Source organism: Episyrphus balteatus, chromosome 1 (genome assembly GCF_945859705.1).
Source record: "Episyrphus balteatus chromosome 1, idEpiBalt1.1, whole genome shotgun sequence".
In the NCBI taxonomy this organism is placed as follows: domain Eukaryota; kingdom Metazoa; phylum Arthropoda; class Insecta; order Diptera; family Syrphidae; genus Episyrphus; species Episyrphus balteatus.
This window is the reverse complement of record NC_079134.1, coordinates 135788984-135811588: the sequence shown is the minus strand read 5'-3', so window position 1 is coordinate 135811588 and position 22605 is coordinate 135788984. Positions and strand designations below refer to the sequence as shown.

At 31.5% G+C, this 22605-nt stretch overlaps 1 protein-coding gene across 4 annotated transcripts in view; it reads left to right on the top strand.

Annotated features, from left to right (window-relative positions):
* LOC129921028 (uncharacterized) overlaps positions 1-22605 on the top strand; it is a 239081-nt gene that overhangs the window by 193335 nt on the left and 23141 nt on the right. For all 4 annotated transcript variants that reach the window (XM_056002649.1, XM_056002646.1, XM_056002648.1 and 1 more), the window contains 2 exons: positions 8958-9010; positions 16401-16470. In XM_056002649.1, coding sequence (XP_055858624.1) covers positions 8958-9010; positions 16401-16470 — 123 coding nt within the window. The remainder of the gene's footprint in view (positions 1-8957; positions 9011-16400; positions 16471-22605) is intronic.

Here is a 22605-nt window from a genome sequence, read left to right as displayed (position 1 = left end):
TTATTAATACAAAATTAGTTTTTTTTAAAAAACGGCTCAAACGATTTTGAACATTTTTTTTTCTAAAAATGCATCTTTATATATGCCCATGATTATGAAAGTGGACTAAGTCACTTTTTGCATTGTTTAAAGAAAAACTTACATAATAATTTTCTTATAACGATTTAATTATATTTTTTTTATGAAATCACTAGAGGAGCAATAAAGAAGTTTATTTACTGCAATTTCGCTTTCAAATAAACTTTACCCCTTAAATAATAATTATTTTTAGGCTAGATTTGATGCCATTTTTAGGAGTGACTTAGTCCACTTTCATAATAATTAAGGGCACATATATCAATCAAAACTGCATACTTGTTTTGAAAGGCAATTTGATTTTAGATTTTATTTTATTTTTTTAAAAAACGAATTTGATTTTTTTTTGTTTTGTACCTATATAATTAGGTACCTACATTTTCCAAATTTCTATATAAAAAGTCTTAAACATTTAAGCAACTTTAACTCTAAGAGCAAGTTCTTGCGACCCAGTCGTGCATTTTATTTTTCCTTCGTATGATTGTTTAGATTTTATAAGATATTGTTTTTCCAAAGAAAAATTTAACTGTCGAAAATACCAGTTAATTGCTCATAAACCCTAAGCCTCAATTTTACTGAAAATATTTTAAATTTTCAGTTTTTGAAAAATTAATTTTCAAAATCAAAAATTTAAAAAAAAAATTAATTTTTTTTCAAAATTTTATGTGATTAAATTCTAATAAGTTATAATGGTCTTATTTGTTTTTAAACAAAAACAGAAACGGATGCAAAAATGTTTTGTCGTTTTTGAGAAATTTAAAAAAAAAAACAAAACTACTTTTTTCTAAGACTTGATAAATTAATTTAAGAAACATTATATTTATCTTTCTCCTATTATTTGTTAGTGGATACCACCCCTCCTAAGGAAAAAATTTTAAGTTTGAATAATGTTCCATTTGCATTAACTACAATTCTACCAATTTTCTAGGGTATTCAGAAGTATAATCTTTAATAGTTGATATTAATTCAACCAAAATGGGCATTTGCCACGCCCCCTATATTAAAAATCTCAATTTTTCGATTGTTTTCCTTTGTATGTACTTCAACATCCATCACAATAAGCAGTTTCTATGATAACGAGAAGTTTTTCATAATTTTTATGATCTGTTAGTTAGAGAGTGAATCAGTCACTGTTTTTGCAATTTTTGAAGGCCTACTTCTCAGAAACTCCTAATCCTACGTAGCTGAAAATTTTTTGAGGAGCTTGATTCTGACTAGGTTAATAAACGAATTTGAAATGTTTGACATTATTGAAAGAAGCTAGAAGGGTTCGAAGGAGGCCTGAGTTGTTTCCTTAGGGAGTAGGACCAAAGTTGATATAGAACTTGGAAGCAGAAGATAATGTCTGATTATGACCAAACTTAATATTATTGTTCTATTCATAGTTTGGCACCATTTCATCACTGTGCCCGTACAAAAAAATCAGCAAAAAAATTTCTCCATACCTAATATACATATGACGCGGACATGATTTTCTTAGACATTTTTGAGAATTAATTCAGGAGACAAACCAAAGTATACCCCAAAAAGAAATTAAATTCTATTTCCAAAGAACTATTTCGCTTTTTTGCTAAAAAAGTTTAAAATAATTGAAAGAAAAATTAAATTAAAAATTAGTTCCGAAAATTCTTCCGATATCGACCTTTAATCAATGGGAAGTATTTTGATGGAGTTAGAAAATACATCATCTGTAAAAATTTTGAATTCCATCACAGCATATCATCCAAAAGTATTAATTTTTTACTGCAGCTCTCTGATGGACCTGTGATACATACCATGAAAATGCAGAGTGAAAATAATTGAGAATCTATTCAATGAGTAATGCTGCAAATCAACGCTCTATAGAAATGTGCTAAAAAAAAAATTAATTTCTTTCATGGTAAAACCAAAAATAATAAAATATTCTTGTTCTAGTCTAAAAATCCAATAGACTTAACTAAACAAAAATCTATTGTCATTTTACATTCGTTCCTGCCATCCACATAGCCGCACTTAATTTAAAGGATTCTATTCAATTTGATGTGAATAATAATATATTTGGTCAAATGGAACAAACCTAAAACGCACCCAACAGGAGTCGGATTACGAGGGTTCTTTTTAAAGCTTTTTACAGATGTTCCTTCAGACAACAATACACACGATGCCGACACGACGACGACTTAGAAAAGGATTTCAATCCCAAAAAAAAATTCTAAATATAATTCCCATGTGTATTCCAATTTTATTTACCCTCGCTGTTATGTGTATTGTGTCCGTTCAGTCGTTACGCTGAATGAATAAATAATTAAATAACATAGCAACAAATAATAATAATAATAATAATCATCTTCATAATCCTTATGAAAAAGATTTCTTCATTCATTCATGCAAAAGTCTTATGCTGCTGCAGCAGCCGTCAGTCATATCGAGGGTTAATCGCTCAAAAATCCGCGTACATATCCTTTTTACATCCCTCGTATCCTTTTTTTTTGGATTTGCTGATTTTGAATGCCCCTGCCCACACTATATAAACGCACATTGCAAGCAGGATGGCTAATTTATTAATGCACAAATGCTTTTTGAAATACGAGTGTATAATGGATTTTCATTTTCGCTTTGAAAAACAAGCGTCCTCGGTGCGTCATCGTCACTCTCCTTGTATATTTTAATGCAAACATTTTTTGTCGTCCTCGTATATATTTTTGAATATGAATTCTGTGTTTATGTTGTGAACGGGGATTTCTTAGTAAAGTGAGGGTGTTTTTTTTTTTTCTTTGTTAATTATTTTTGTTTATATTTATTTTTTTTTTTTTTTTTTTTGTGAACACACACACTTAGTCTCGTTTTTTAGTATATTCTCGTCCTCGTCCTGGTTTTAATGTTATATTATTGTCGTCTTTTAAATGAATTGAATTTAAGGATTCATTGAGTTTTCGAAACATCAAAGGGTTAGCTCTGATGTTCAAATCGTTTAACTATTCGAATTTCAAAGTTGATTACGAGTGTTGGATTAGAGTGAGATAGAAAGAGAGAGAAAGAGAAGTGTGAGTGATTGAATATTTGTGAGTTGGACATTGAAGTGGAATATATATGCGTTATGGTATATGCGTATATGCGTTCTCATTTGAGAGCGCTGTTAGTCAAAAGGATTTTTTTTTTGTATGTTTTGTTTGTTGCTCGTTTATTTATTGAAGAGGAGTGTTTTATTTGATTAAATTTTGTTTTATTTGAATGATTTTAAAAGGATTGGTGCTCATTTTCGATTTGGCTATTTAAATTGGAAACAAAGGGTTTCAGTTACATACATTTATGCCTTACTGTTCTTACTCGTTAAGGAACTCTTGTTTATTTTGAGAGATCAGCAATAAATTTAAATTTTATTTTAAGCACCAAGGTTTTGCAAATGTTCTCCCGAGTAAAAATAGAAATTGCACCACAGCTGCACAGCTTGCGGAAAATATCGGCGCACCACCGCCGCACCATTTCATTTTGACTGAAAAATTTGGAGCACCATGATACCTACATAATTTTGGATTATTGAAAAATAAAAAAAAAACTACCAATGAGAAGGAGATTCGAACCCGATTATCCAGAGCACTTTCAATCAAAAGTCCAACGCCTTAACCACTCTACCACCAAGTCATGTTTGTACGAATGGCAATTTGTTGATTAAGTCAAAATAACTTTGAAGATGACTTAAACATTTGTATAAGTACGAGAATTGAATTTGTGATCATGGTGCAAACGTGGTGTGGCGGTGGTGCACCGAATTTTTCATTCAAAATAAAATGGTGCGGACTTGGTGCAGTCGTGGTGCGGCGGTGGTGCAGCGAATTTTTTTCATAGTTTTTCTTTTTTTTTCAAAATGAAATGGTGCGGACGTGGTGTTGCGGTGGTGCGGCGGTTTAGAAATGTTTAAAATGGTGCGGACTTGGTGCAGCGGTGGTGCGGCGGTTTAGAAATTTTTGATCATGGTGCGGACGTGGTGCAGCGGTAGTGCCGCGCAATAGAAATTTCTGATAATGGTGCGGACGTGGTGCAGCGGTGGTGCGTCGGGATTCCATTTTTACTCGGGCTTTTGCAGTTTTGTTTTCTTACTTACCTTCTTTGGTAAGTAAGAAACCAGTGCCTTAAGCTACGCTAGAATTAATTTCATGCTCAGCCAGCTGCACGCCAAGTTTATTGAGGATTGAGGTCCTCTTCCAATTGCATGCTCTACCATCGCCGGTCGTCCCTCTAAGTTGAGTCGAAAACTTTCCGGGCCGGAGCATCGTTGTCTATGAACTCCTCATGACCTAGCCATCTCAAGATAGGTTAGCGTCCTTGTACAACCAGTACAGTTCGTTTTTGTATATTCTTCTCCAATCACCATCAATTTAGACGGGACCAAAAATCGCCCAAAAGATTCTCAAAACAATCCAATGAGTTTTCATCTGCTTTCGCCAAAGTCCATACCTCTGCAACCATATTTAACAGGACTGGAATAATAAGGAAGGGTCTCAAAACATAATTTCCGTAAATAATTTGGTTATACAAATCAAATTTAGGTTTTTGTAGAAACATTTTTATGGTATTTAAAAAATCTTAATTCGAAAACCCTTTCTTCGTTTGTCACTATCGGACGAGATGTTTAAGGTAATTTCAATTTAAATATGTTAGAAACCTTGAATTTTTTAAAAACAATTCAATTAAAATAAAGAACATGTTAAATAAGTATGCATAAGACTTTTCAACAACTAACTTCTCAAGTATAAACTTCCCTATTAAACACAAACAAAATTTAATCCCGGACTGGTGAGTGTTAATGAAAAAGATAACATGGCCCTAACAAGTTAGTAATATAAATAACTCAGCTTGAAAAATATTAAACACAGGACATCGTTTGCGTGAGCCTTAAATGTTCATTTAAAAGTCTCATTAATCGCATAGACCTTGTGTCGTTGTTGTTTCTCACAAGGACAATAATTAAATCGCATGGCTAAACATGCGACAACACAATGAACAAGAAAATATGTAAAAACACCACACAACAAATCACTCTAAGGCTATTGTGGAACATTTTGCTCCTTGGAATTAACGTGGAATTATTATTCATTAATTTCTCCTTCCGGCTCAATGCTACTAACTCTGGTGTGGTTAGGTAAGAGGTGTACATATATACGTCATATCGTCATCCCGATGATGTTGAATGACGCGTGTTAAATTGTTGTGCCAGTTTGACATTTGAAAAATGACAGGATGTCGCCAGGGTGGAATAAAAATTGTTATACAAAAAAAAAAAAATAATAAGAATGAAAACAAAATACATAACACCCCATTACTTTTGCTACTTTACCCTTGATGGTTAGTATAAATGTGTTGAAGTGGGGAGTGGCGTGTGTAAAAGATAGATCCTTGAATGATGCATTATTCTCAAGTGGTTATTGCTTGCAGCATTTGGAAAAAAACTATATCCTTACATCGTTTCCACTTGAAGGCGACTCATTTTCCATTTTTCTCCTCTCCATCTCTATTTCTGATAGTCAAGTTGAGTTCTGTATAAATTGTGGTGGATGATGAGTTTGGCCATTTTATTCAATTTTGCCAGCAGAGCACAAGGATATGGGTAGCAGGAGCAGCATCAAAGACACACAACCGCAAAAAAAAAATAACATACAATCTACAGGGATGAAATTGTTATTTTTCTAACTGTCTGCAGGATTTTTTTTTTCTTCCTGTATTTTCTATTTTTCTTTTATTTTCCATTGCTACTATAGTCTGCTTGCAATAGTCTACTATATCGTCTCTTGAGTTCTCTCTGTCTAAAACCCTCATTCCAAATTGCGGATGCGAGAAGACTTTGATTAAGTTGAATTCTTTTTTGCTGAAGAGGAAATAAGGAGATAAGTGTTTGCTTTCTGTTCGGGTAAATCTAATAATTGGAAATAGTTGTGTAAATACATTTTTTGCGCAAAAAAAAAAAAGAATGGATATCAAGCAGGATGAGGACACTTTAATCATTTTAAGATTTATGAGATTTTTTTTGTTTTTGCTTAGGAAAAACATGAAGAAAATTTTCATTATTGTTTCAAGTTTTTTTGTTTGTCTATTGAAATGAAAAATCTGTGTTAGCTTGATCCTGTTGATGTTTTTAAAAGTTTTTTTTTTCTGTTTCATTTAAAATTAAGAAAACAATTTAAGTGAAGGGCAAGTTTTAAAAAAAGATGTTTAACTTGTAGCTTCAGAGATTTTCATTACTTAAACTTTACATTACATAGTAGATATAAAAACTTTCGTTAAAACCATTTGAGAGAAGGTCAAAAATAACAAAGAAATGAAGTTTAGTGTACCGTTATTCTTGGTCTTAAAAATTAAATTTCTAAACTTCCTCTTCAAAATTTTCAACAGACAGTTTGACAACTAGACAGAATTGTGGATGTTTTTACCTCTGCTGTTATAGTCTTATTCAAGAGCTGTGAAAAATTACAAGTGAGGGTGCAACCATAGCCGCTGATGAAAGGACAAGAGCTCCACACGATTATTCTTGTGGAAAAAACGTCGATCATTTTTACAGTTATTGACAGTATTGTGACGGTCATTTAAACAATTAGATACCCAATTACTAAACTGATACTCCAGCCACAGTTGTTATCCGAAGATTCTTCGACTTCCAGCTAGATGGTCGACAATATTTTAACCTCAAGTAGTTAAAGATTACCTTTAACTACTAGTTAACTAGTTGAATGCCATTGACATGGCATTGAAAAGCTCGTAAACTTAATCGTTGTATCTTCTTCACAGAAGTTTAAGTACCCTTCCATTTCATGGGTTTAAGACTTACGGTCACGATACTTTGACTTCTTTTGAACTGCTCCTTTTGGACTTCATCAGTTTTTAGCAACTGGTTGAAATGGTCTCTCCAGAGCTTTAGCTTTACATCTAAATCATTATTTTAACAGGCTTTAGGGTAGATAGCGAATCCTGTTTTTGATCTTTTCACTCGTCTATCGAAATTTTGCATCCGATTCATACTAAAGGATCTCTGCAATTCTGCATCGCCTTGACTTTACGAGGTACAAAATGTTCTTTTTTTCTTTCTTTTGCTTTCTGGGCCGACAATCTATTAGCTTTATTTATCTTCACTTTCATTTATCTTCATTTACTTGAGCACATTTGAAGTCGATTCAAAATCCTTATACTTTTTCAGCTGCGCTCCTGAACCCGAAACAATTATGTTTGGGGTTCCAAAGATAGTTCTCCAATGATCTCTCTAGATTACAGTTTTTCAAAGTTTAAGTTTACCAACTTAACTTAACAACTTGCAATAAGTTGTTTTAATTCTGTTAAAGAAACTTTACCGAAGATAGCTTGATTTTCAGATAAGCTTGGTTAATGAATTCATAGAAGCTTTTGTATTTGATTTTTGGTTTTGATATTGAATAATATAATTCGGTAAAGCTTCTTTTAGACCTTATAAGTACATTGTTATAAAAGGTCCTTGATCCAATAGTTCTGTTTAAGTTTATCCTTACCCTTTTTTCCCTTTTTACTTTCAAACACCATTTATGCGAATAATTGGGGACATTAAATGGATATCAAAAGGAGACTATTCAGTACATTTCTGTACAGGAAATAAAGCTATCTCCCAGAACTGTACAATTCTATTAGCTCTTTAAACTTCAATCTTATTAAAGTATCAATTGGGGGCAAACTTATTATACTTTAATGGGTTAATCTCTAGTAAAATGTTTCTTTTTGAATTTCAAAAATATGATGTTGAATACGATTTCTGACTGATTAACACACCTTTCCTTTCTTTTCAAATTCTTTTTGTTCGACTTCATAATACCTACCTTTCTTACTCTTACTAACATTTTCATTTAAGTATAAAGAGTTTTTCAAAAATTTCTTTTGACTTTTCGCGTGTATATGTCGAGTCGAGTATAATAATTTGCCCTAAATCATATGATGGTGTCAACCATATTATATTATTCCACCTTTCGCGAGAAGCTCCAATCTCTATTGTAAATTTCCTTCCATATCGCGTCATATGTTACTTCTCTCAGCAGCTAACTCAAAGTATACAATTCAGTTTTATACTTACCATCTTGCTTTCTTCTTTAGAAACCCTTCCCACCCATTCATTGCATCAAACAATAGCTTTGAAGAAATCTTCTTATTTTCGTCCCCCTTTTTGCAACCAAGCTATTATTGTACCTTTATACCTTTTACTCCGTTCGAAAAACAAAGCAAAAAAAGAAAAACATTTTATTCGTCTGATGACATGTGATTTATAGCTGATGTGCTGTACACCAAATTGTATCATTTATTACTTCAAACGGTATCTACAGAAGAGTCAGAAAAAAAAAAAAAACTGTTCATAGTGTCATTGAGCGTTTGGTAAAACATATTATAGGGGCGCATCCGCCCTAAATTCTCCTACTTTCGTCTTTTCTAAAAACAAAACAAAAAAAAAAAAAAAGAGGAAAAAGAAATAAAAGAAGGATAAGGGCGAATTCGATTACAAAACCACTTTAGTGTGGTACGAACATTCCAATTTTGCTTGAGTAAAAAATACGTGCACATTATGAACAGCAGCTAGAATCTTACCATCAGTGTCTTTTCCCATCCCAACTATTGTAACCTTTACTTCTCACAAACAAAAACCCCATTGAATTAGTCTCACTTACTGCGGTAGCTTGCTGAATCCATTTGGGTCTGGAAGAATAGGGAATTGATGTCGCTAGATACTTTGTTTGTCTCTTTGTTCTTACAATGATTCTTGGGGATCAATGCTAAATGATAGAACATGCATCCAAAGCCTATTAAGATGCCATTAAATGCACGCAATTCACATTCTTTGTTTTGTCTTTTAATTGGAGTTCGTTATTTTATTTGATTTTTGTTTTTGTTTTTCTTTACAGAGTCAATGCGGGTCACCGACTTTCGAGAGGGATCTCAGGGAGCAGCTAGAAAAGTGAGTATAGAAAAAATGTTTTGTTTTGTAGTACCTATTATTTGAACCAATATCAAATGCAAATTTTAGCCTTGAAACACTTGAGACTAAATTAGACCCCTATTATAGAATAATATAAGGAAAAAAGAAATGTGCGATGCAAACATTCCGAAACAACTGTTCTGCAAGGTAAAAATCACTCTTTAAATTTCTTCCTGATTTGAAATATAACAATTATGGAATACAAAATAAATAAAAAGAAAAGGATTACTTTTGAAATTTTAATAAGAAATAACTCATTGAATGCGTGCACTGGCTTTTTGGGACCAATTACAGATTTTACTGACTCTTCGAAAAAAAAACACCCTTTCACCTAAATTTATTCTTGCTTTCTATACCAAATTTAACGTTTTTACCAAATTTCATTAGGGTGACCCGTCATTTTTGTTTTCACCAAAAAAAAAAACACCCTTTTAACCATGATATTCTTATAGACACTTTAGATACTTGTTTCTTATCTCAAAAGTAATAGATATAATTGCTGAATTCTAATAAGGTACCACTAGTATTACACAATTTTCAAATAAAAAAAAATTTTTCCTATACCTAAAAAAAACACCCTTTCACATGAAAAAAATGTATAGATTTATTTAATTCGTAATTCCCATGGGAAAAACAAATTTTTTAATAAATTTCGTAAGGCTAACTTTTATACCATTGATTTTATCGGACATATCGCGGATTTTTCTTATTTCACAAAAAAAACCACCCTTTTACCTAGAATGTTTGTATAGACTGCTTAGATTCATGGTTTCTGTTCTAAATGAAACATAAGTATGTACCGATTTTCGTTTTTGTAACATTTTGTCGTAGTTTTTATGGTATTAATTCACAATTTCATCATTTCTTAAAAAAAAAAAAACACCCTTTCACTGAAGATATTTTTGTAGACTTTTAAAATTTTTAACTCTTATAAGAAACGAAACTTTTTCACCAAGTTTAAAAAATTAATAAAATTTATGTGTCAGCTGTTACGATACCTTTCTCACACACAACTCAACCCATCAAAAAAAAAAAACACCCTTTTCATCAAAAATATTTTTAGAAACTTTATGAATCTTTTGTTCCTGCTTTATCTAAAACCTTCATCCCGAATTTCATCGTATTGTATCTTGTTTTTTCACATGGGTTTCGAAAATATTTATTTTATTTTATGTCATTAGATTCAGCATCCAAAAAATACCTTAAAAACATGTGTCATATGATGATATTCAAAAAACAATTTTTTTCACTATATTTTTGACCTTGTCCGCTTGTCCGCGAAAAAACACCCTTCCATCCAACTTTTTTTATAGACTTTTTTATCCTTGGTTCTTATCCCAAAAGCTAACTTTTTGCCAAATTTCATGATAGTTCGTTTGAGAATTTGTGAGACTAGAGCAAAAAATTGCTGATTTGTCTAAAGACGAAAGAAATTTGAAAGTAGCTCTACAAACCTTTGGAGTTGTGTGTGTGACTAAAAAAATCGAAAAAGCCATATTTTCATAAACTTCAAAAAAAAACCTCAACAACCATTGTTCGTTGAAGGTTTATGAAACGGTAATCAAGCTCAGAACTTCGAAAAAAAATCATCCTGTAATCGAATTTGGCGATGTATGTGCGAAGTGTTGTTTCACTGAATAAAGTTCGACACTAAATAAAATTCAAATACCCTTTTTTTTTACACAAAAGTCAATTAAAAATGCAAATATTCAAATATTTCCCAGACAGTATTGGGTCTTTTATCTTGTCATCTGTAAAACAGATTACAGTACTTTTACCATTTGTCTCAATACAAAGCTGTTAGGTACAAAAGCTTAACATAATTACAAGACCCATCCAACACTGATTAATGATAATGACATTTATTTTGAATTTTATAGACAAATACACAAAAGTCATAATTATATACGAAAAACAACTTCCTTTTGGACTTGCATTTTGGAAAGATACATTTGCATTTTAAGCTATATAAGTTCACAAACTTCCGCACCAAAACACCTCATCGTCGGTCGTGGGGTCGGGTAAAAGCGTCTCTATGATTCAAGGCAACTTGCCAAAGTAATTTTAGAATTCGCCGTTTTACAAAATCTACATCTTCCTCAATCGAAACATTATTTTTGTTGTCCGTTTTCATCGTAGTATCTAAAAAAAAAAACACCACACCAAATAAGGCACACGAACAACACGAAGGCAAAAAAACCCCTTCACATCAATCACATGGTGTAGTGTAATTGCCATAATTGTTAAATCCTCCGGTTCTCGCCATTTTTCCATCCCTAATTGCCCAAACCCTAGACCCGACCCGATAAATGTTTATATATGAATGTAGGTAGGTGTGCAATTGGGTTGGCATGCCAGAACTTCTTTGGGGCTAAATCCATTTTCAAACTTATTCACCAAGAGTTTCGTTCTATAGTCTACGTCGTTGGTCGTGGTTGTTTTCTTTCAAGGCAGCTTTTATACCATATGCCCTAACCGACCCACAAAAAAAAGGTGCCTTAAACAGCCAGAACCCAACCATCGCGTCATGTTGGAGTTGTTCCCTTCGAAGTATTCAATGAGCCACTTAAAAATTTCCAGCTTGAGGGTGAAGCAGCACACTGAATGGCAGAATGGCAAATAAAATACACAAACTCAAAGAAGTGGGAGGGCAAATTTTGGTGTTGATGTCGATTTTGGGCCAAGAACTGGTGGTTCTTCTTATATTCGCTTCTTCCTAGGTCGTGACTAGAAAAGTTCTGCTTGTTCATGGTAAATTTTCCGGCCTTTTTCGTATGATCTTTTTTTCATTTTTGATTAAGAATCCTTAAGGATAAGTTGTGGATTCGTAAAAAAATTTTAAGCACCTTGTTTGCTTAAATTTTCTTGGTATAAAATAGTATAACAGTCATAGCTGGTTTATAACACTTTTTTACTTGTTATTCAATCGAGATTCCTGGGTTATACTAACCCGGTCTAAGAGCTTGTTTAATATTTAAGACCTTAGATCTTACAAGCAAGTACTTACGACCTAGTAGTCTGCTGAAGTTCTTTTAAAAATACTGCCAATTCAGTCGACGATATACCACATCGATTTACTTTTCTGCATTAACTTTTACAACTGCACAGACACACTCTGCACAATGCGGGTGCGGATGGTGTTATACCAGTGAAGTGATGTGGTATAGAGGTGGTACAGCAGCAGCTTCGGCACCAGCAGGAGCCGAAACACCATCCGAAAGAACGGTGTGGAATCCATTTACGATCTGGATTACAAGTTGGTCGGATGATGGCATTATGGTTTTAACTTGGCTTTGCTAGAACTGCATTGCATTGTACGAACAGCAGCACCATCCAGCACCATCGTCAGTGCACCAGCTGTTTTGTGGTGATGATGCAGTTTGGCCATAAGTAAAACACACACACACAGCCCAGTCTCAATTATTCGACTGAATTGTAGTGCATTACAATTACTTTTTTGAATACCGAATGAATTTTTCCCTGAGATTTTCCATTTACTGTTCTCATACTATACTGTTATATTGGCGAGGAAATTCATTCTCCAAAAAGGGTAATTGAAAGTTGGATAGGTCAGAGAAGAGAATTACAAAAACAGAAAAAAATATTTCACGACTCGATGGGTTTTCGCAGCTAATTTTCGAGTTCATCGTTTGAACTCATAGGTCACATTATTAGGTATAAAGGTGAGGCTGAATATGCGAACTCGTACAAACACAAGTTGGCTTAATTAAACGCGCTGGAGTTTAGTGTTCATTTGTGGGATAAAGGTTAACGATACGATAATAATGTAAGTTGCCAATAGCTGATGATGAAGTTGGAATTGATTGACAGAATGTAGATGTAAAACTGGTGAAGCTCAATGGCTTAGTTTGACCTTAAAGAGAAGTTCATGTTATTGCATGGTTTGTTGAAATATTTTTATAAATCTATTCTGAAATAATAAATCACTTTAATCACTTAATTTCTAATCTCTAAAAATTCGCATTTAAATTCTTTGTAAATAAAAATGCAATGATTATTTCTTTGAGGACTAATAGTCAATAGTCAAATTACTTCAATTAGAGATAAGAACATTCATTTTTACTTGCGATTTAAGTTCTATACGGCAAGTTTTGGATTCGTTGAGTTGGAGACAAACTCTTACTCTAGGTAAAATCAGACATGATATTACTATGATAGAGAATGCAAAAAAAATGTGTCTCTAAATTCTGACAGATAGAATTGCGAGACCAACTTTTTTAGCATTCTCTTTAATCGTATAATCATGCCTTATTCTTATAATCAGTTCGATTTTTTTTAACGAATTCTAAACTTATCTCATAGTACCAACAACATACCTACATAATACCTATGCTTATCGCAAGTAAAAAACTGCGCGCTTTGAAAACTTTTTCTGAAATGACTCAACCGATTTCAGCAAAAATTCTTATGCAGAAGTATTCGAAAAGCTGTACTGTTAAAAATTTTTAAAAAAATATGTTTGGATTTAGAAAAAAATATGTTTGGATTTAGAAAAAAACTTTCAATTTTTTTAACTACTTTTTTGTTGAATTTCGGATTTCATGTGCCGAAAAATAATTTCTTTAAAAAAAGCATACCAAATTGTTTGAAAATTTTCTTTATAAAAAAAACAACTCCAACGATAAAAAAAAAAACAAGCGAACTAAAAATCCTTGTTTTACAATAAATCATAACTGATATACTTCGTTTGGAGGTTGAAACCGTTCAAAAAGATGTTTAAATTTAAAACAAGTTTTAAGGTTGGTGATGAATGACCAAAACCCATAATCCCAAAGAGAAAATCCCAAAAGCCAAAATCCCCAAGACAAACCTGGGTATAGACAAAATCTCCAGGAAAAAATCAAAAAAAAAAAAAATCTCCGAGCGAAAATCCCAAAATTTCAGATGCGCAAGTTGTGTATCAAGCAATCAAATCGAGCGCGATTTTTTTTATCATTCTATTACGTTTTTGTTTTTGCTAGTTGGAGATTTTTGGGGATTTGGAGAAAATGGGAGAAAAAATTATTTATTTGAGATTTTGTCCATTGGATGCCTTTCCCCATGGAGATTTTGTCCATGGGGTCAAACATTTTCTGGAGATTTTATCCGATTGAGATTTTTTTTTTGGAGATAGTGTAGGTTTCCCCAAGTTTTAACTATTTTTACACATAAAATCGAATATGACGCTCTCTAGAGGAAAAATTCATGAACTATTACAAAAAAAAATTAATGTACCTACTTTTTTATATCAGATCACTAAATAATGACCCTAAGGGGCAATTTTTCAATAGTCAGATAAATCTCAGTTAGAGCTTATTCCTAGGAATATCTATATTTTTATATGGACTTTATTCGTTTGATAGTATAACTGATGATTGAAAAATCAGGGCTAAAATAATTAAAATTTCCTTTCTCTTCTTTTTTTTAATTAAGTTATGTTACGGAAATAAAATAGTCAAATCGTTTTTATGCTTCTTAGCAATATTGATCATTTACAAGTTGTTTGCTGAAATGTTCAAAATCTTTGTATTCCGAAAGTTGATCCTTCTAAGTTTTTACTCGTTTGGTGCAAGTCCCTGATTAAATCAAATAATATAGTTCAGCGGTAATTTTAGGGTTTTTACTTTCTCTACAAGGCAATTATTGGTTTCGTGTCAAAAAAAAAAAATGTTGAGGTTTTAATCAGAACAAACATTACGATGATGGAGAAGTCCGAAAAATTGGGTCTCATAATTCCGTCCGTCTGTGCTTCAATTTGTACACATTTCCACAGCCTAAACGGGTGGACGGATTTTTTTTAAAGTGGTACACATTGTTTTTGTGAAATTCTGAAAGTTGTTTTTTTTTTATATCTCACTTAGAAAGTGTAGGTACCTCCCATAATTTTTTTGAAGTGAAAACTTCTTTAGTATCGTAGTGATTTGAAACAAGATGAAACGAAAAAGCGACACGAAAAATCCATTGATCATTACTTTATTGTTTTAATAGATAGATAAATGAAATTTATACAGTAGATAGGTAATTAAATAAATTATAATTGTGCAAAATTTCAATTAATTTCATATTCAAAATTCTGAGATAACGGTGAAAAGATGTTCTTTTTCTAAACACATTATATCTTTCGATCTAGAGCACATAAGAAATTTATTTAACTTTAATACGCATGCTGATAAAATTACCTTTCATTTAATATATCACACATAACGGTACGTGCTCTACAAGTTATATAATCTTTAATTGAAATACTTGAAAAATAGTTTAAAACACCTGTGAAGATTTGTTGCCGATGACCAGCCAGACCTGTTTGAAATTTCGACATGGTTGGCTTTAAAAAATTCTTACTTTTTTTGTAGGCATGGTAGAAATATGATTGAAGCGTCATATAAAAGGTGAAATAATAATGATATAAAATTTATTATAGGTTGTCTTTTAAAAAATGGATTTAATGGCGTTAGAAGAGAAAAGAGATTAATTGTTTTGCTTTTTTTATGAAAACTAATTGGGTTAGCAAAATTCTAGCTCTTTTTGTTATTGTTGTATAGACATGGTCGATATAAATATTTTGAGCTGAAACAATAAGCTTTCAGATGGTATAAAATTTATTGTAGGTTGTCATATAAAAAAAATGATGGAATAAAAAAAAAGTTATATTTTTTCGATTTTTTTAAATGATTTTTAAGGTTTCACTTCAACCGCGTGTGAATTGCACACATGATTTTTTTTTTTAAGATTATGCATTTTTCTCATCAATCGCGCGATTTGATTGCTTGATAGACAACTTGCGCATTTTCATTTTGGAAAAACCTATTTTCGTTCATTTAATTATAAGCTGCGATAACTTACTTCAAACGTTACCTATGCTTTTGGTTTTTTTGAAGCACTATCTGAAGTTACAATATATTAATATGGTTAGTCTTGAGTTGTGGCCAGCAGATAACAGATAACGCTACAAAAACGAATTTTTCTTTAACTTGATGACTATTAAATCCCCAAATAAACAATACAATCAATAAACTTAAGCATTATAACACTTTAATAATTACATATAGTTGCAAATTGCAATGCCTAAACCACTTAATGTCTCCATCAAAATTATTTCAAATGTCCCTTGTTTACACGTTGTTTCATTTCACATTTTATTAAAATAAACCTCCTATACAACATTATTCAATTTCAATATCATGTCCATGTTATTTTGACATTTGTATAAACTATAAATAAGTAAAACCAATGACACCTCAAAGTATGTGATGGTTGTTGTCAAAACATAAAAAAAACCATCCACCTACCACTTTAAATTGCAAATTTCAAATTATACAATCATTAATTTAATTTCGAACTTGTTTTTTTTTTTTTCATTTAATTTCAGCATGAATCGAGCAATGAAGTCGAAGGACCGCAAAACAGTGCAGGCGTGTAGGGACAATAAAGCGCTTCAGGTAAACATTTACTATGAACATGAATTTGTTGGAAATATATACGAGTACGATTTTACCGCATCTACATACTACTTTTGCCAACATGTTCCTTTTATTGTTAGCTATTTCGCGAGTGCTTGGATTCTCTTTTTTTTTTTTTTTTGGATCCTGTTTACTTTTTGTTTTCAATTTAATTGGATGGTTGTTGGTAACACCAACCACGATTATATCTACTCTCTATCCACCGAGCATCATATGAGCCTTGCAATTTGCCAGGAATCATGCGGAATGTCTCCTGCATGACGCGGATGTATAATCTCTGGGTTAACTACTTTTTACCCCTTATGGCAAAAATATATGAGATGCAAGAAGTCTGTGTCGTTGTTCAAAAAAACATTCAATAGCTGTTTGAACCCAAAGAAGTTGGAAGTGTGGGTAAAAAACGAAGACCAAAGGATCCATAAACGTGGATTAATGACTGGGGAATGGTTGGCAGTTTGGCTACGTCGACCATGATGATGATGATGATGATGTAGATTGGTGGGTGGGGGAAGGATCCGAAGATGGCATGAAATGAAGTGAAGTGGAAACTGGTAAATAGTCGTCGAAGTTGGAAGAGCCCCCATAAACATACATGTCCTTAATTCAATCTGACCCCCGGGAGCTGTTGGGGATCTGGTTGTTCCTACTGCTGCTGCTACTCCAGCTACCACGTGAGAGATGTGATATATGGCAGAACATTACAAACTGACAGTGTAATAATGGATTTCATCAGCGAAACTCCATAAGCGTGTCTCTTGTCTAGAGATGGAGACACAGAGAGAAAGATAGAGCCTCTGTGAAGCCCTAGGCTGTGTTCTAGAGAGAAGTGTTTGCTTATATTATTTTTTTTTCCAAGTGTTTATAATAGAATGGGAGGTGTTGGGGCGTTTATACTATGTCATTCGCGGTTATTGAAGTTTTTCTCATAAATATTTAGTTTGAAGGAGGAGGAGGTGCATTTTCAAAAGTGCTCTTTAGCGTACAGAGCGAAGAATAAACAAAACGAATGTCATTTAAGCCATGAGCAAAAATATTATAAAGAAAGCAGAGTGTTCTTATGTAGTTAGATATGACTGAAGTTGGAGTATAAAGAAATAGGTGAGAATCAAACAGGAAGAAGTATGTAAATAGTGTGACGTGAATTTATGCATTAAAAAATAATTGTTTTCATTTTAAATGGGAACACTCTATTTTTACTATTTGAAGTAGGTACATATAGAACCTCTTTAAAGTAAATTTTCACTGAGGAAGGGGTTCTTATTTAACAAAATTGCTTAATGACTATTACTGAAATGTTTGTACCAGGGTTCAAACCTTACTCCGATCGGAGCAAATTTGCTCCACTTTTGAGGGAAAAAAAACAATCTACTCCAACGCTCCGATTTTTCGCGATAAACTCCACTTTTTCCACACAGAAAAATTGTTTACTTAATTTATTAACCGAATTAACCGAATTAATCGAATTGGAATTGAAATTGTGTTTATTTTGGAATTGCAAACACATTTATGAACCACCACTTACATTAATGAGGCTTATAAAACAATTAAATTGGTTATTTATCTCAAAATAATTCTTTTTTATGAATCAAATTGAATTTGATTTAAGATTTTATTAGTTTTTATTGAAAAAAATTTCATGAAAATTAAAGATTTTTGTTTTGTTCCGTAAATTTTGCATTTGCTCCACTTCTTTTTTAAATTTGCTCCAAAACTTCATGACCGATGTTCGAACACTGGTTTGTACATAAATTCTGATAAAATTTCAGTAGGTATATACCGTTGCAAAGTGGGGAACCTTGTATGGGAAAGTGAAAAAAAACTCCGTAAAATCTAGTTTTTGATGAAATTTTCAGGAATATTAGGAAATAAGAAGATAAATCAACACCAGTAATTTCCGCCTACTGCCCCGCCCGCTAAAGTGAAAAATGGCTATTTAAGTTGAAAAAACTCGAAAACTAGTACTTTTTCATGAAATTTAACGACAACGTGACTTGTCGTAACCAAAATATACTTTTCTGAAGGTTTTCGGTGTGCTAAACTCGAATCCGATGTCAGAAATAATTTATCAGGTCCTGTTTTTGAAATATTACCGTTAGAAAATACAAAAAAGTTTTTTTTTTTTTTTACTATTTCGGACCTTATTCTTTTATATAAGGAAAATTGTCTGAACATATTTAGTAACGGTTTATATAGTAACTGATTTCCTTCTTTCAAGACCGGTTTAAATCTTTTCGATATCTTTTATACTGCCTTGAGTTGAGTTATACCGTCATTATCTCCTTTATAATATATGAAGCCAAACCTACTTACTACATTTTAAGATATCTCGGGAAATAAAAAAGATATCAAAAAAATTTATAGATGGTAAATAGTTCTAATAGGAACCGTTACTAAATATGTTCAAACAATATTCCTTATATAAAAAAAATAGGGTCCGAAATAGTAAAAAAAAAAAAACAACGACATATTTCAAAAACGGGAGCTGATTAATTTTTTCTGACTTCGGATTCGAGTTCAGCACCTTCAGAAAAGTATATTTGGGTTTCAGAAACAAAAAAAAAATTATTTTGTAAACCAGTGTTATATGTATATGTATGTATATTAGGTAGGTACTAAATAAAATCTAGTCAGGTTTAAAATGCATGTAATTTCAACTTCAAATATTCTAGAAGACGACGGTTTTTACACCATAAACCATTGAGTATAGTGACTTTTCAAAAGAGGATTAAACATTTTTTGTCACTTCTCAGTATAGCCCACCATTTTTTTTGTAATCCCACCCTTAGTTCTAAAATTATGACAAAAAAACTTTTTTTCAAATTACCACTCTGAAATGTTTTACTGAAGATAAATATTTAAAAGTCATGACAAAGGTTTATGTCATACCTAATTTTTGAACTAAGTGTGGGCGGTTGGCTATCTCGGAATAACCTTAGATCAAATCAATTTTCTGTTTTTAATTAATAATCCAGTCAAATAAGGGTTTAACCTCGGAATGAATGTTAGTAGAATTTTTTTTTGCTCAATATCTTCCTTTTGCCATTCTATAACATAACTCAAAAGTCTAGAAAAATCTCATGTCCGCTTGTCGCGATTTCAAGGTCAAATCGCGAAATGGAGATTTTCAAAATTAGCAAAAATAGGCTATGGTATTATATACACATATGATACATGATTTCAAGGTATTTTTTAATGCTGATTCCAAAAAATCTAAAATCAAGGCAATCTGACGTCTCTGAAAAAAGTTATACCTGTTTTTCATCTTTCAACCCATATTATTATAACAGTTGCTAACTTATTACCGAAAAACCCTTAAAAGTAATGGTAGCGGAATCATATTTTGCATGAGGGTTTTCATATCCATTATCATTAACAATCAAAATAATGCAATGCAAAAAAACATTTATATCTATGACAAAATGGTATTTTTTGAGAAAAGGGGAAATTTTGGGATGTGCACTAAAAAACATCCTGGTACCATCTTGGAATTAGTGCTAATAGGCTAATTTTTTTATTTCTATCTTTGTTTGGATATTCTATAACTTATGTCAAAAATCTAAAAAAATCTCATGTCCGCAAGTTCTAATTTTCCAGGTTAAACTAAGTTAGGTGCAGATTAAAAAAAAAAAAATAAGAAAACTTTAGATTCTTATATGTATACCAACATAACCCATATCATTTCAAGGTATTTTTTAACGCTGATTCCAACAAAACCCACAAACAAATCAATATGACCATCCCCGAAAAGTAATGTACCTTATTCATGTTGATCTGACACAAATATCTGAAGAGTAGTTTTTCAATTTTTTCAAATCTGCACCTTATCTTCAAACCAAGAAAATTAGGACTTGCGGACATGAAATTTTTTTAGATTTTTGAGGGTAGTTAAAGAATATCCAAACAAAGATTAAAATGAAAAAAATAGCCTATTACCACTTACTCCTAAGATGAACAAGAATCTTCTTTAGTGCATATCCTAAAATTTGCCCCTCCATCAAAAAATGCCATTATCTCGTAGGTATATATATTTTTTGTAATGGATTGTTTTGATTTTTAATAATGATGGATTCTTAAATTTTCATTCAAAATTTGGTTTATCTACCATAACTTTTAAGGGTTTTTCGGCAGTAAGTTTGCAACTGTTATAATAATATGAGTTGACAGATGAAAAATAGGTATAACTTTTTCCAGAGACGTCAGATTGTCTTGATTTTAGATTTTTTGGAATCAGTATTAAAAAATACCTTGAAATCATGTATCATATGTGTATATAATACCATAGCCTATTTTTGCTAATTTTGAAAATCTCCATTTCGCGATTTGACCTTGAAATCGCGACAAGCGGACATGAGATTTTTCTAGACTTTTGAGATATGTTATAGAATGGCAAAAGGAAGATATTGAGCAAAAAAAATTTCTACTAACATTCATTCCGAGATTTACCCCTTTTTTCTCCTTATTTTACTGTATTATAAGCATTTGGTCAAGAACAAAACTGTATCATGTGATTAATTTTAAAAAAAGTGTCAAATTAGCGAATCTGTACTAGCATATGCTACTTTAAAAAATGTAAATTGTTCCTAGAAAGCAAGTAGGTACAGAATCCGATTTCATTTTTTTTCCACCCGTCTTGCGTAGTGGACGCATTTATCCAATTTCTAGTTTGTCAAACTCGGAAACCATTACGTTTATATTTTTTTTTTCAACATTTCCAATTTTTTTGCCGGATCTTTGCAAGTTTGTTTTGAAGAGTTAAAAAAAAAAAAGTTTTGCAACAAAACAAACAGAAGCTGTTAGGTCATATTGAATTTGAGCAATTTGTTGTTAGTTTTGAACATTTTTACAAATTTTTGGACTTTTAAGATTTTTTTAAGGATTTTTGAACTTTTATCGGGTTCTAATGTTTGAGGTTCCAAATTTTTATATTTTATATAGTTTTTAATAAATTAAAAAAAAATTAGTGTGAATTTTTCAAACAATACACAAACGAAAAATGAAAAAAACAAAATTCAATTGCTTAATCACTTAAATCTTGGAGCTCTAGGAGTTTATGTAATAAAAAAAAAATTAAAACTAAATGTTTGGAGCAAAAAACATGTCCACCTATCTTCTGAGTATATTTCAAAAACCCAAAACCAACGCGTTTTTGAATTACTTTTAAGAAATATTAAATTATTTATTATTATTTGAGTTTTGTGTGCAGATTTTCGGATTTTTTTTCTTCTACTTAATTTAATGTCGAAAAAGTGTGCAAAATTTGGAGTTTCAAATACTCATATACATTATGTTGGGCTTTAATTTTTTAATTTATTAATTAGGGGCCATTTTTTTTCACTCGAAGTTAAACATACCTAACTTGAGGAATTTTATCTTCAACTTCCGAATTCGAATTTCTTATTTTTTGTTTTAGTTGATTTCAAATTGTTCACTTAATTACAAATGTAATCCAAAAAATAATTCTTCAATGAAAAAAAAATATACAAATCATTGCTGTGTTTTCTTTTTTTTGAAAATTATGTGATGTTCAAATGACATTTAAGCAAAATATATTCTTATTCAGGCTCTAAACAACCAAAAAACGGGTTAGCTTATACAACCTCTATGCAACGTTGCATAAATTTTATAAATAACAATTTTCTGTTTAAAGACACATTATAAAAGGTACATAATGCTATGCACTGTCTATAATGAGTTTATAAAAAATAGGGCTGTCTATAGATAAACAATAAAAAAAGAATTTCTGACCAAACAATATCACCTTTGATTCGATTTACAAGCCAAACCATTCGTACAAGTCGAATAATTTTTTCGATTAAAAAAGCTCCATAAGTATTCTTAATTCCATCAATTTGAAAGATTTGCATTACCCATCCGAAAAATGTAAAAATAGAAAATTGATATTTCATTATTCCCCAATTTAAATTTCGTTGATCAATAAAAACCTTTGAAAAGTCGAAATAAAAACATAAATCAAAGCATTAATGCATTTTTCAAAATTGAATCTGTTTTTCGTTCAATTTTTTTTAAGACAACGCTAGAGCAATTATTTTTTTTTTTTTTGATCATTTAAGTAAAACAAAAATATATGGCTTAGCTGAAATCCTTCAATCTACT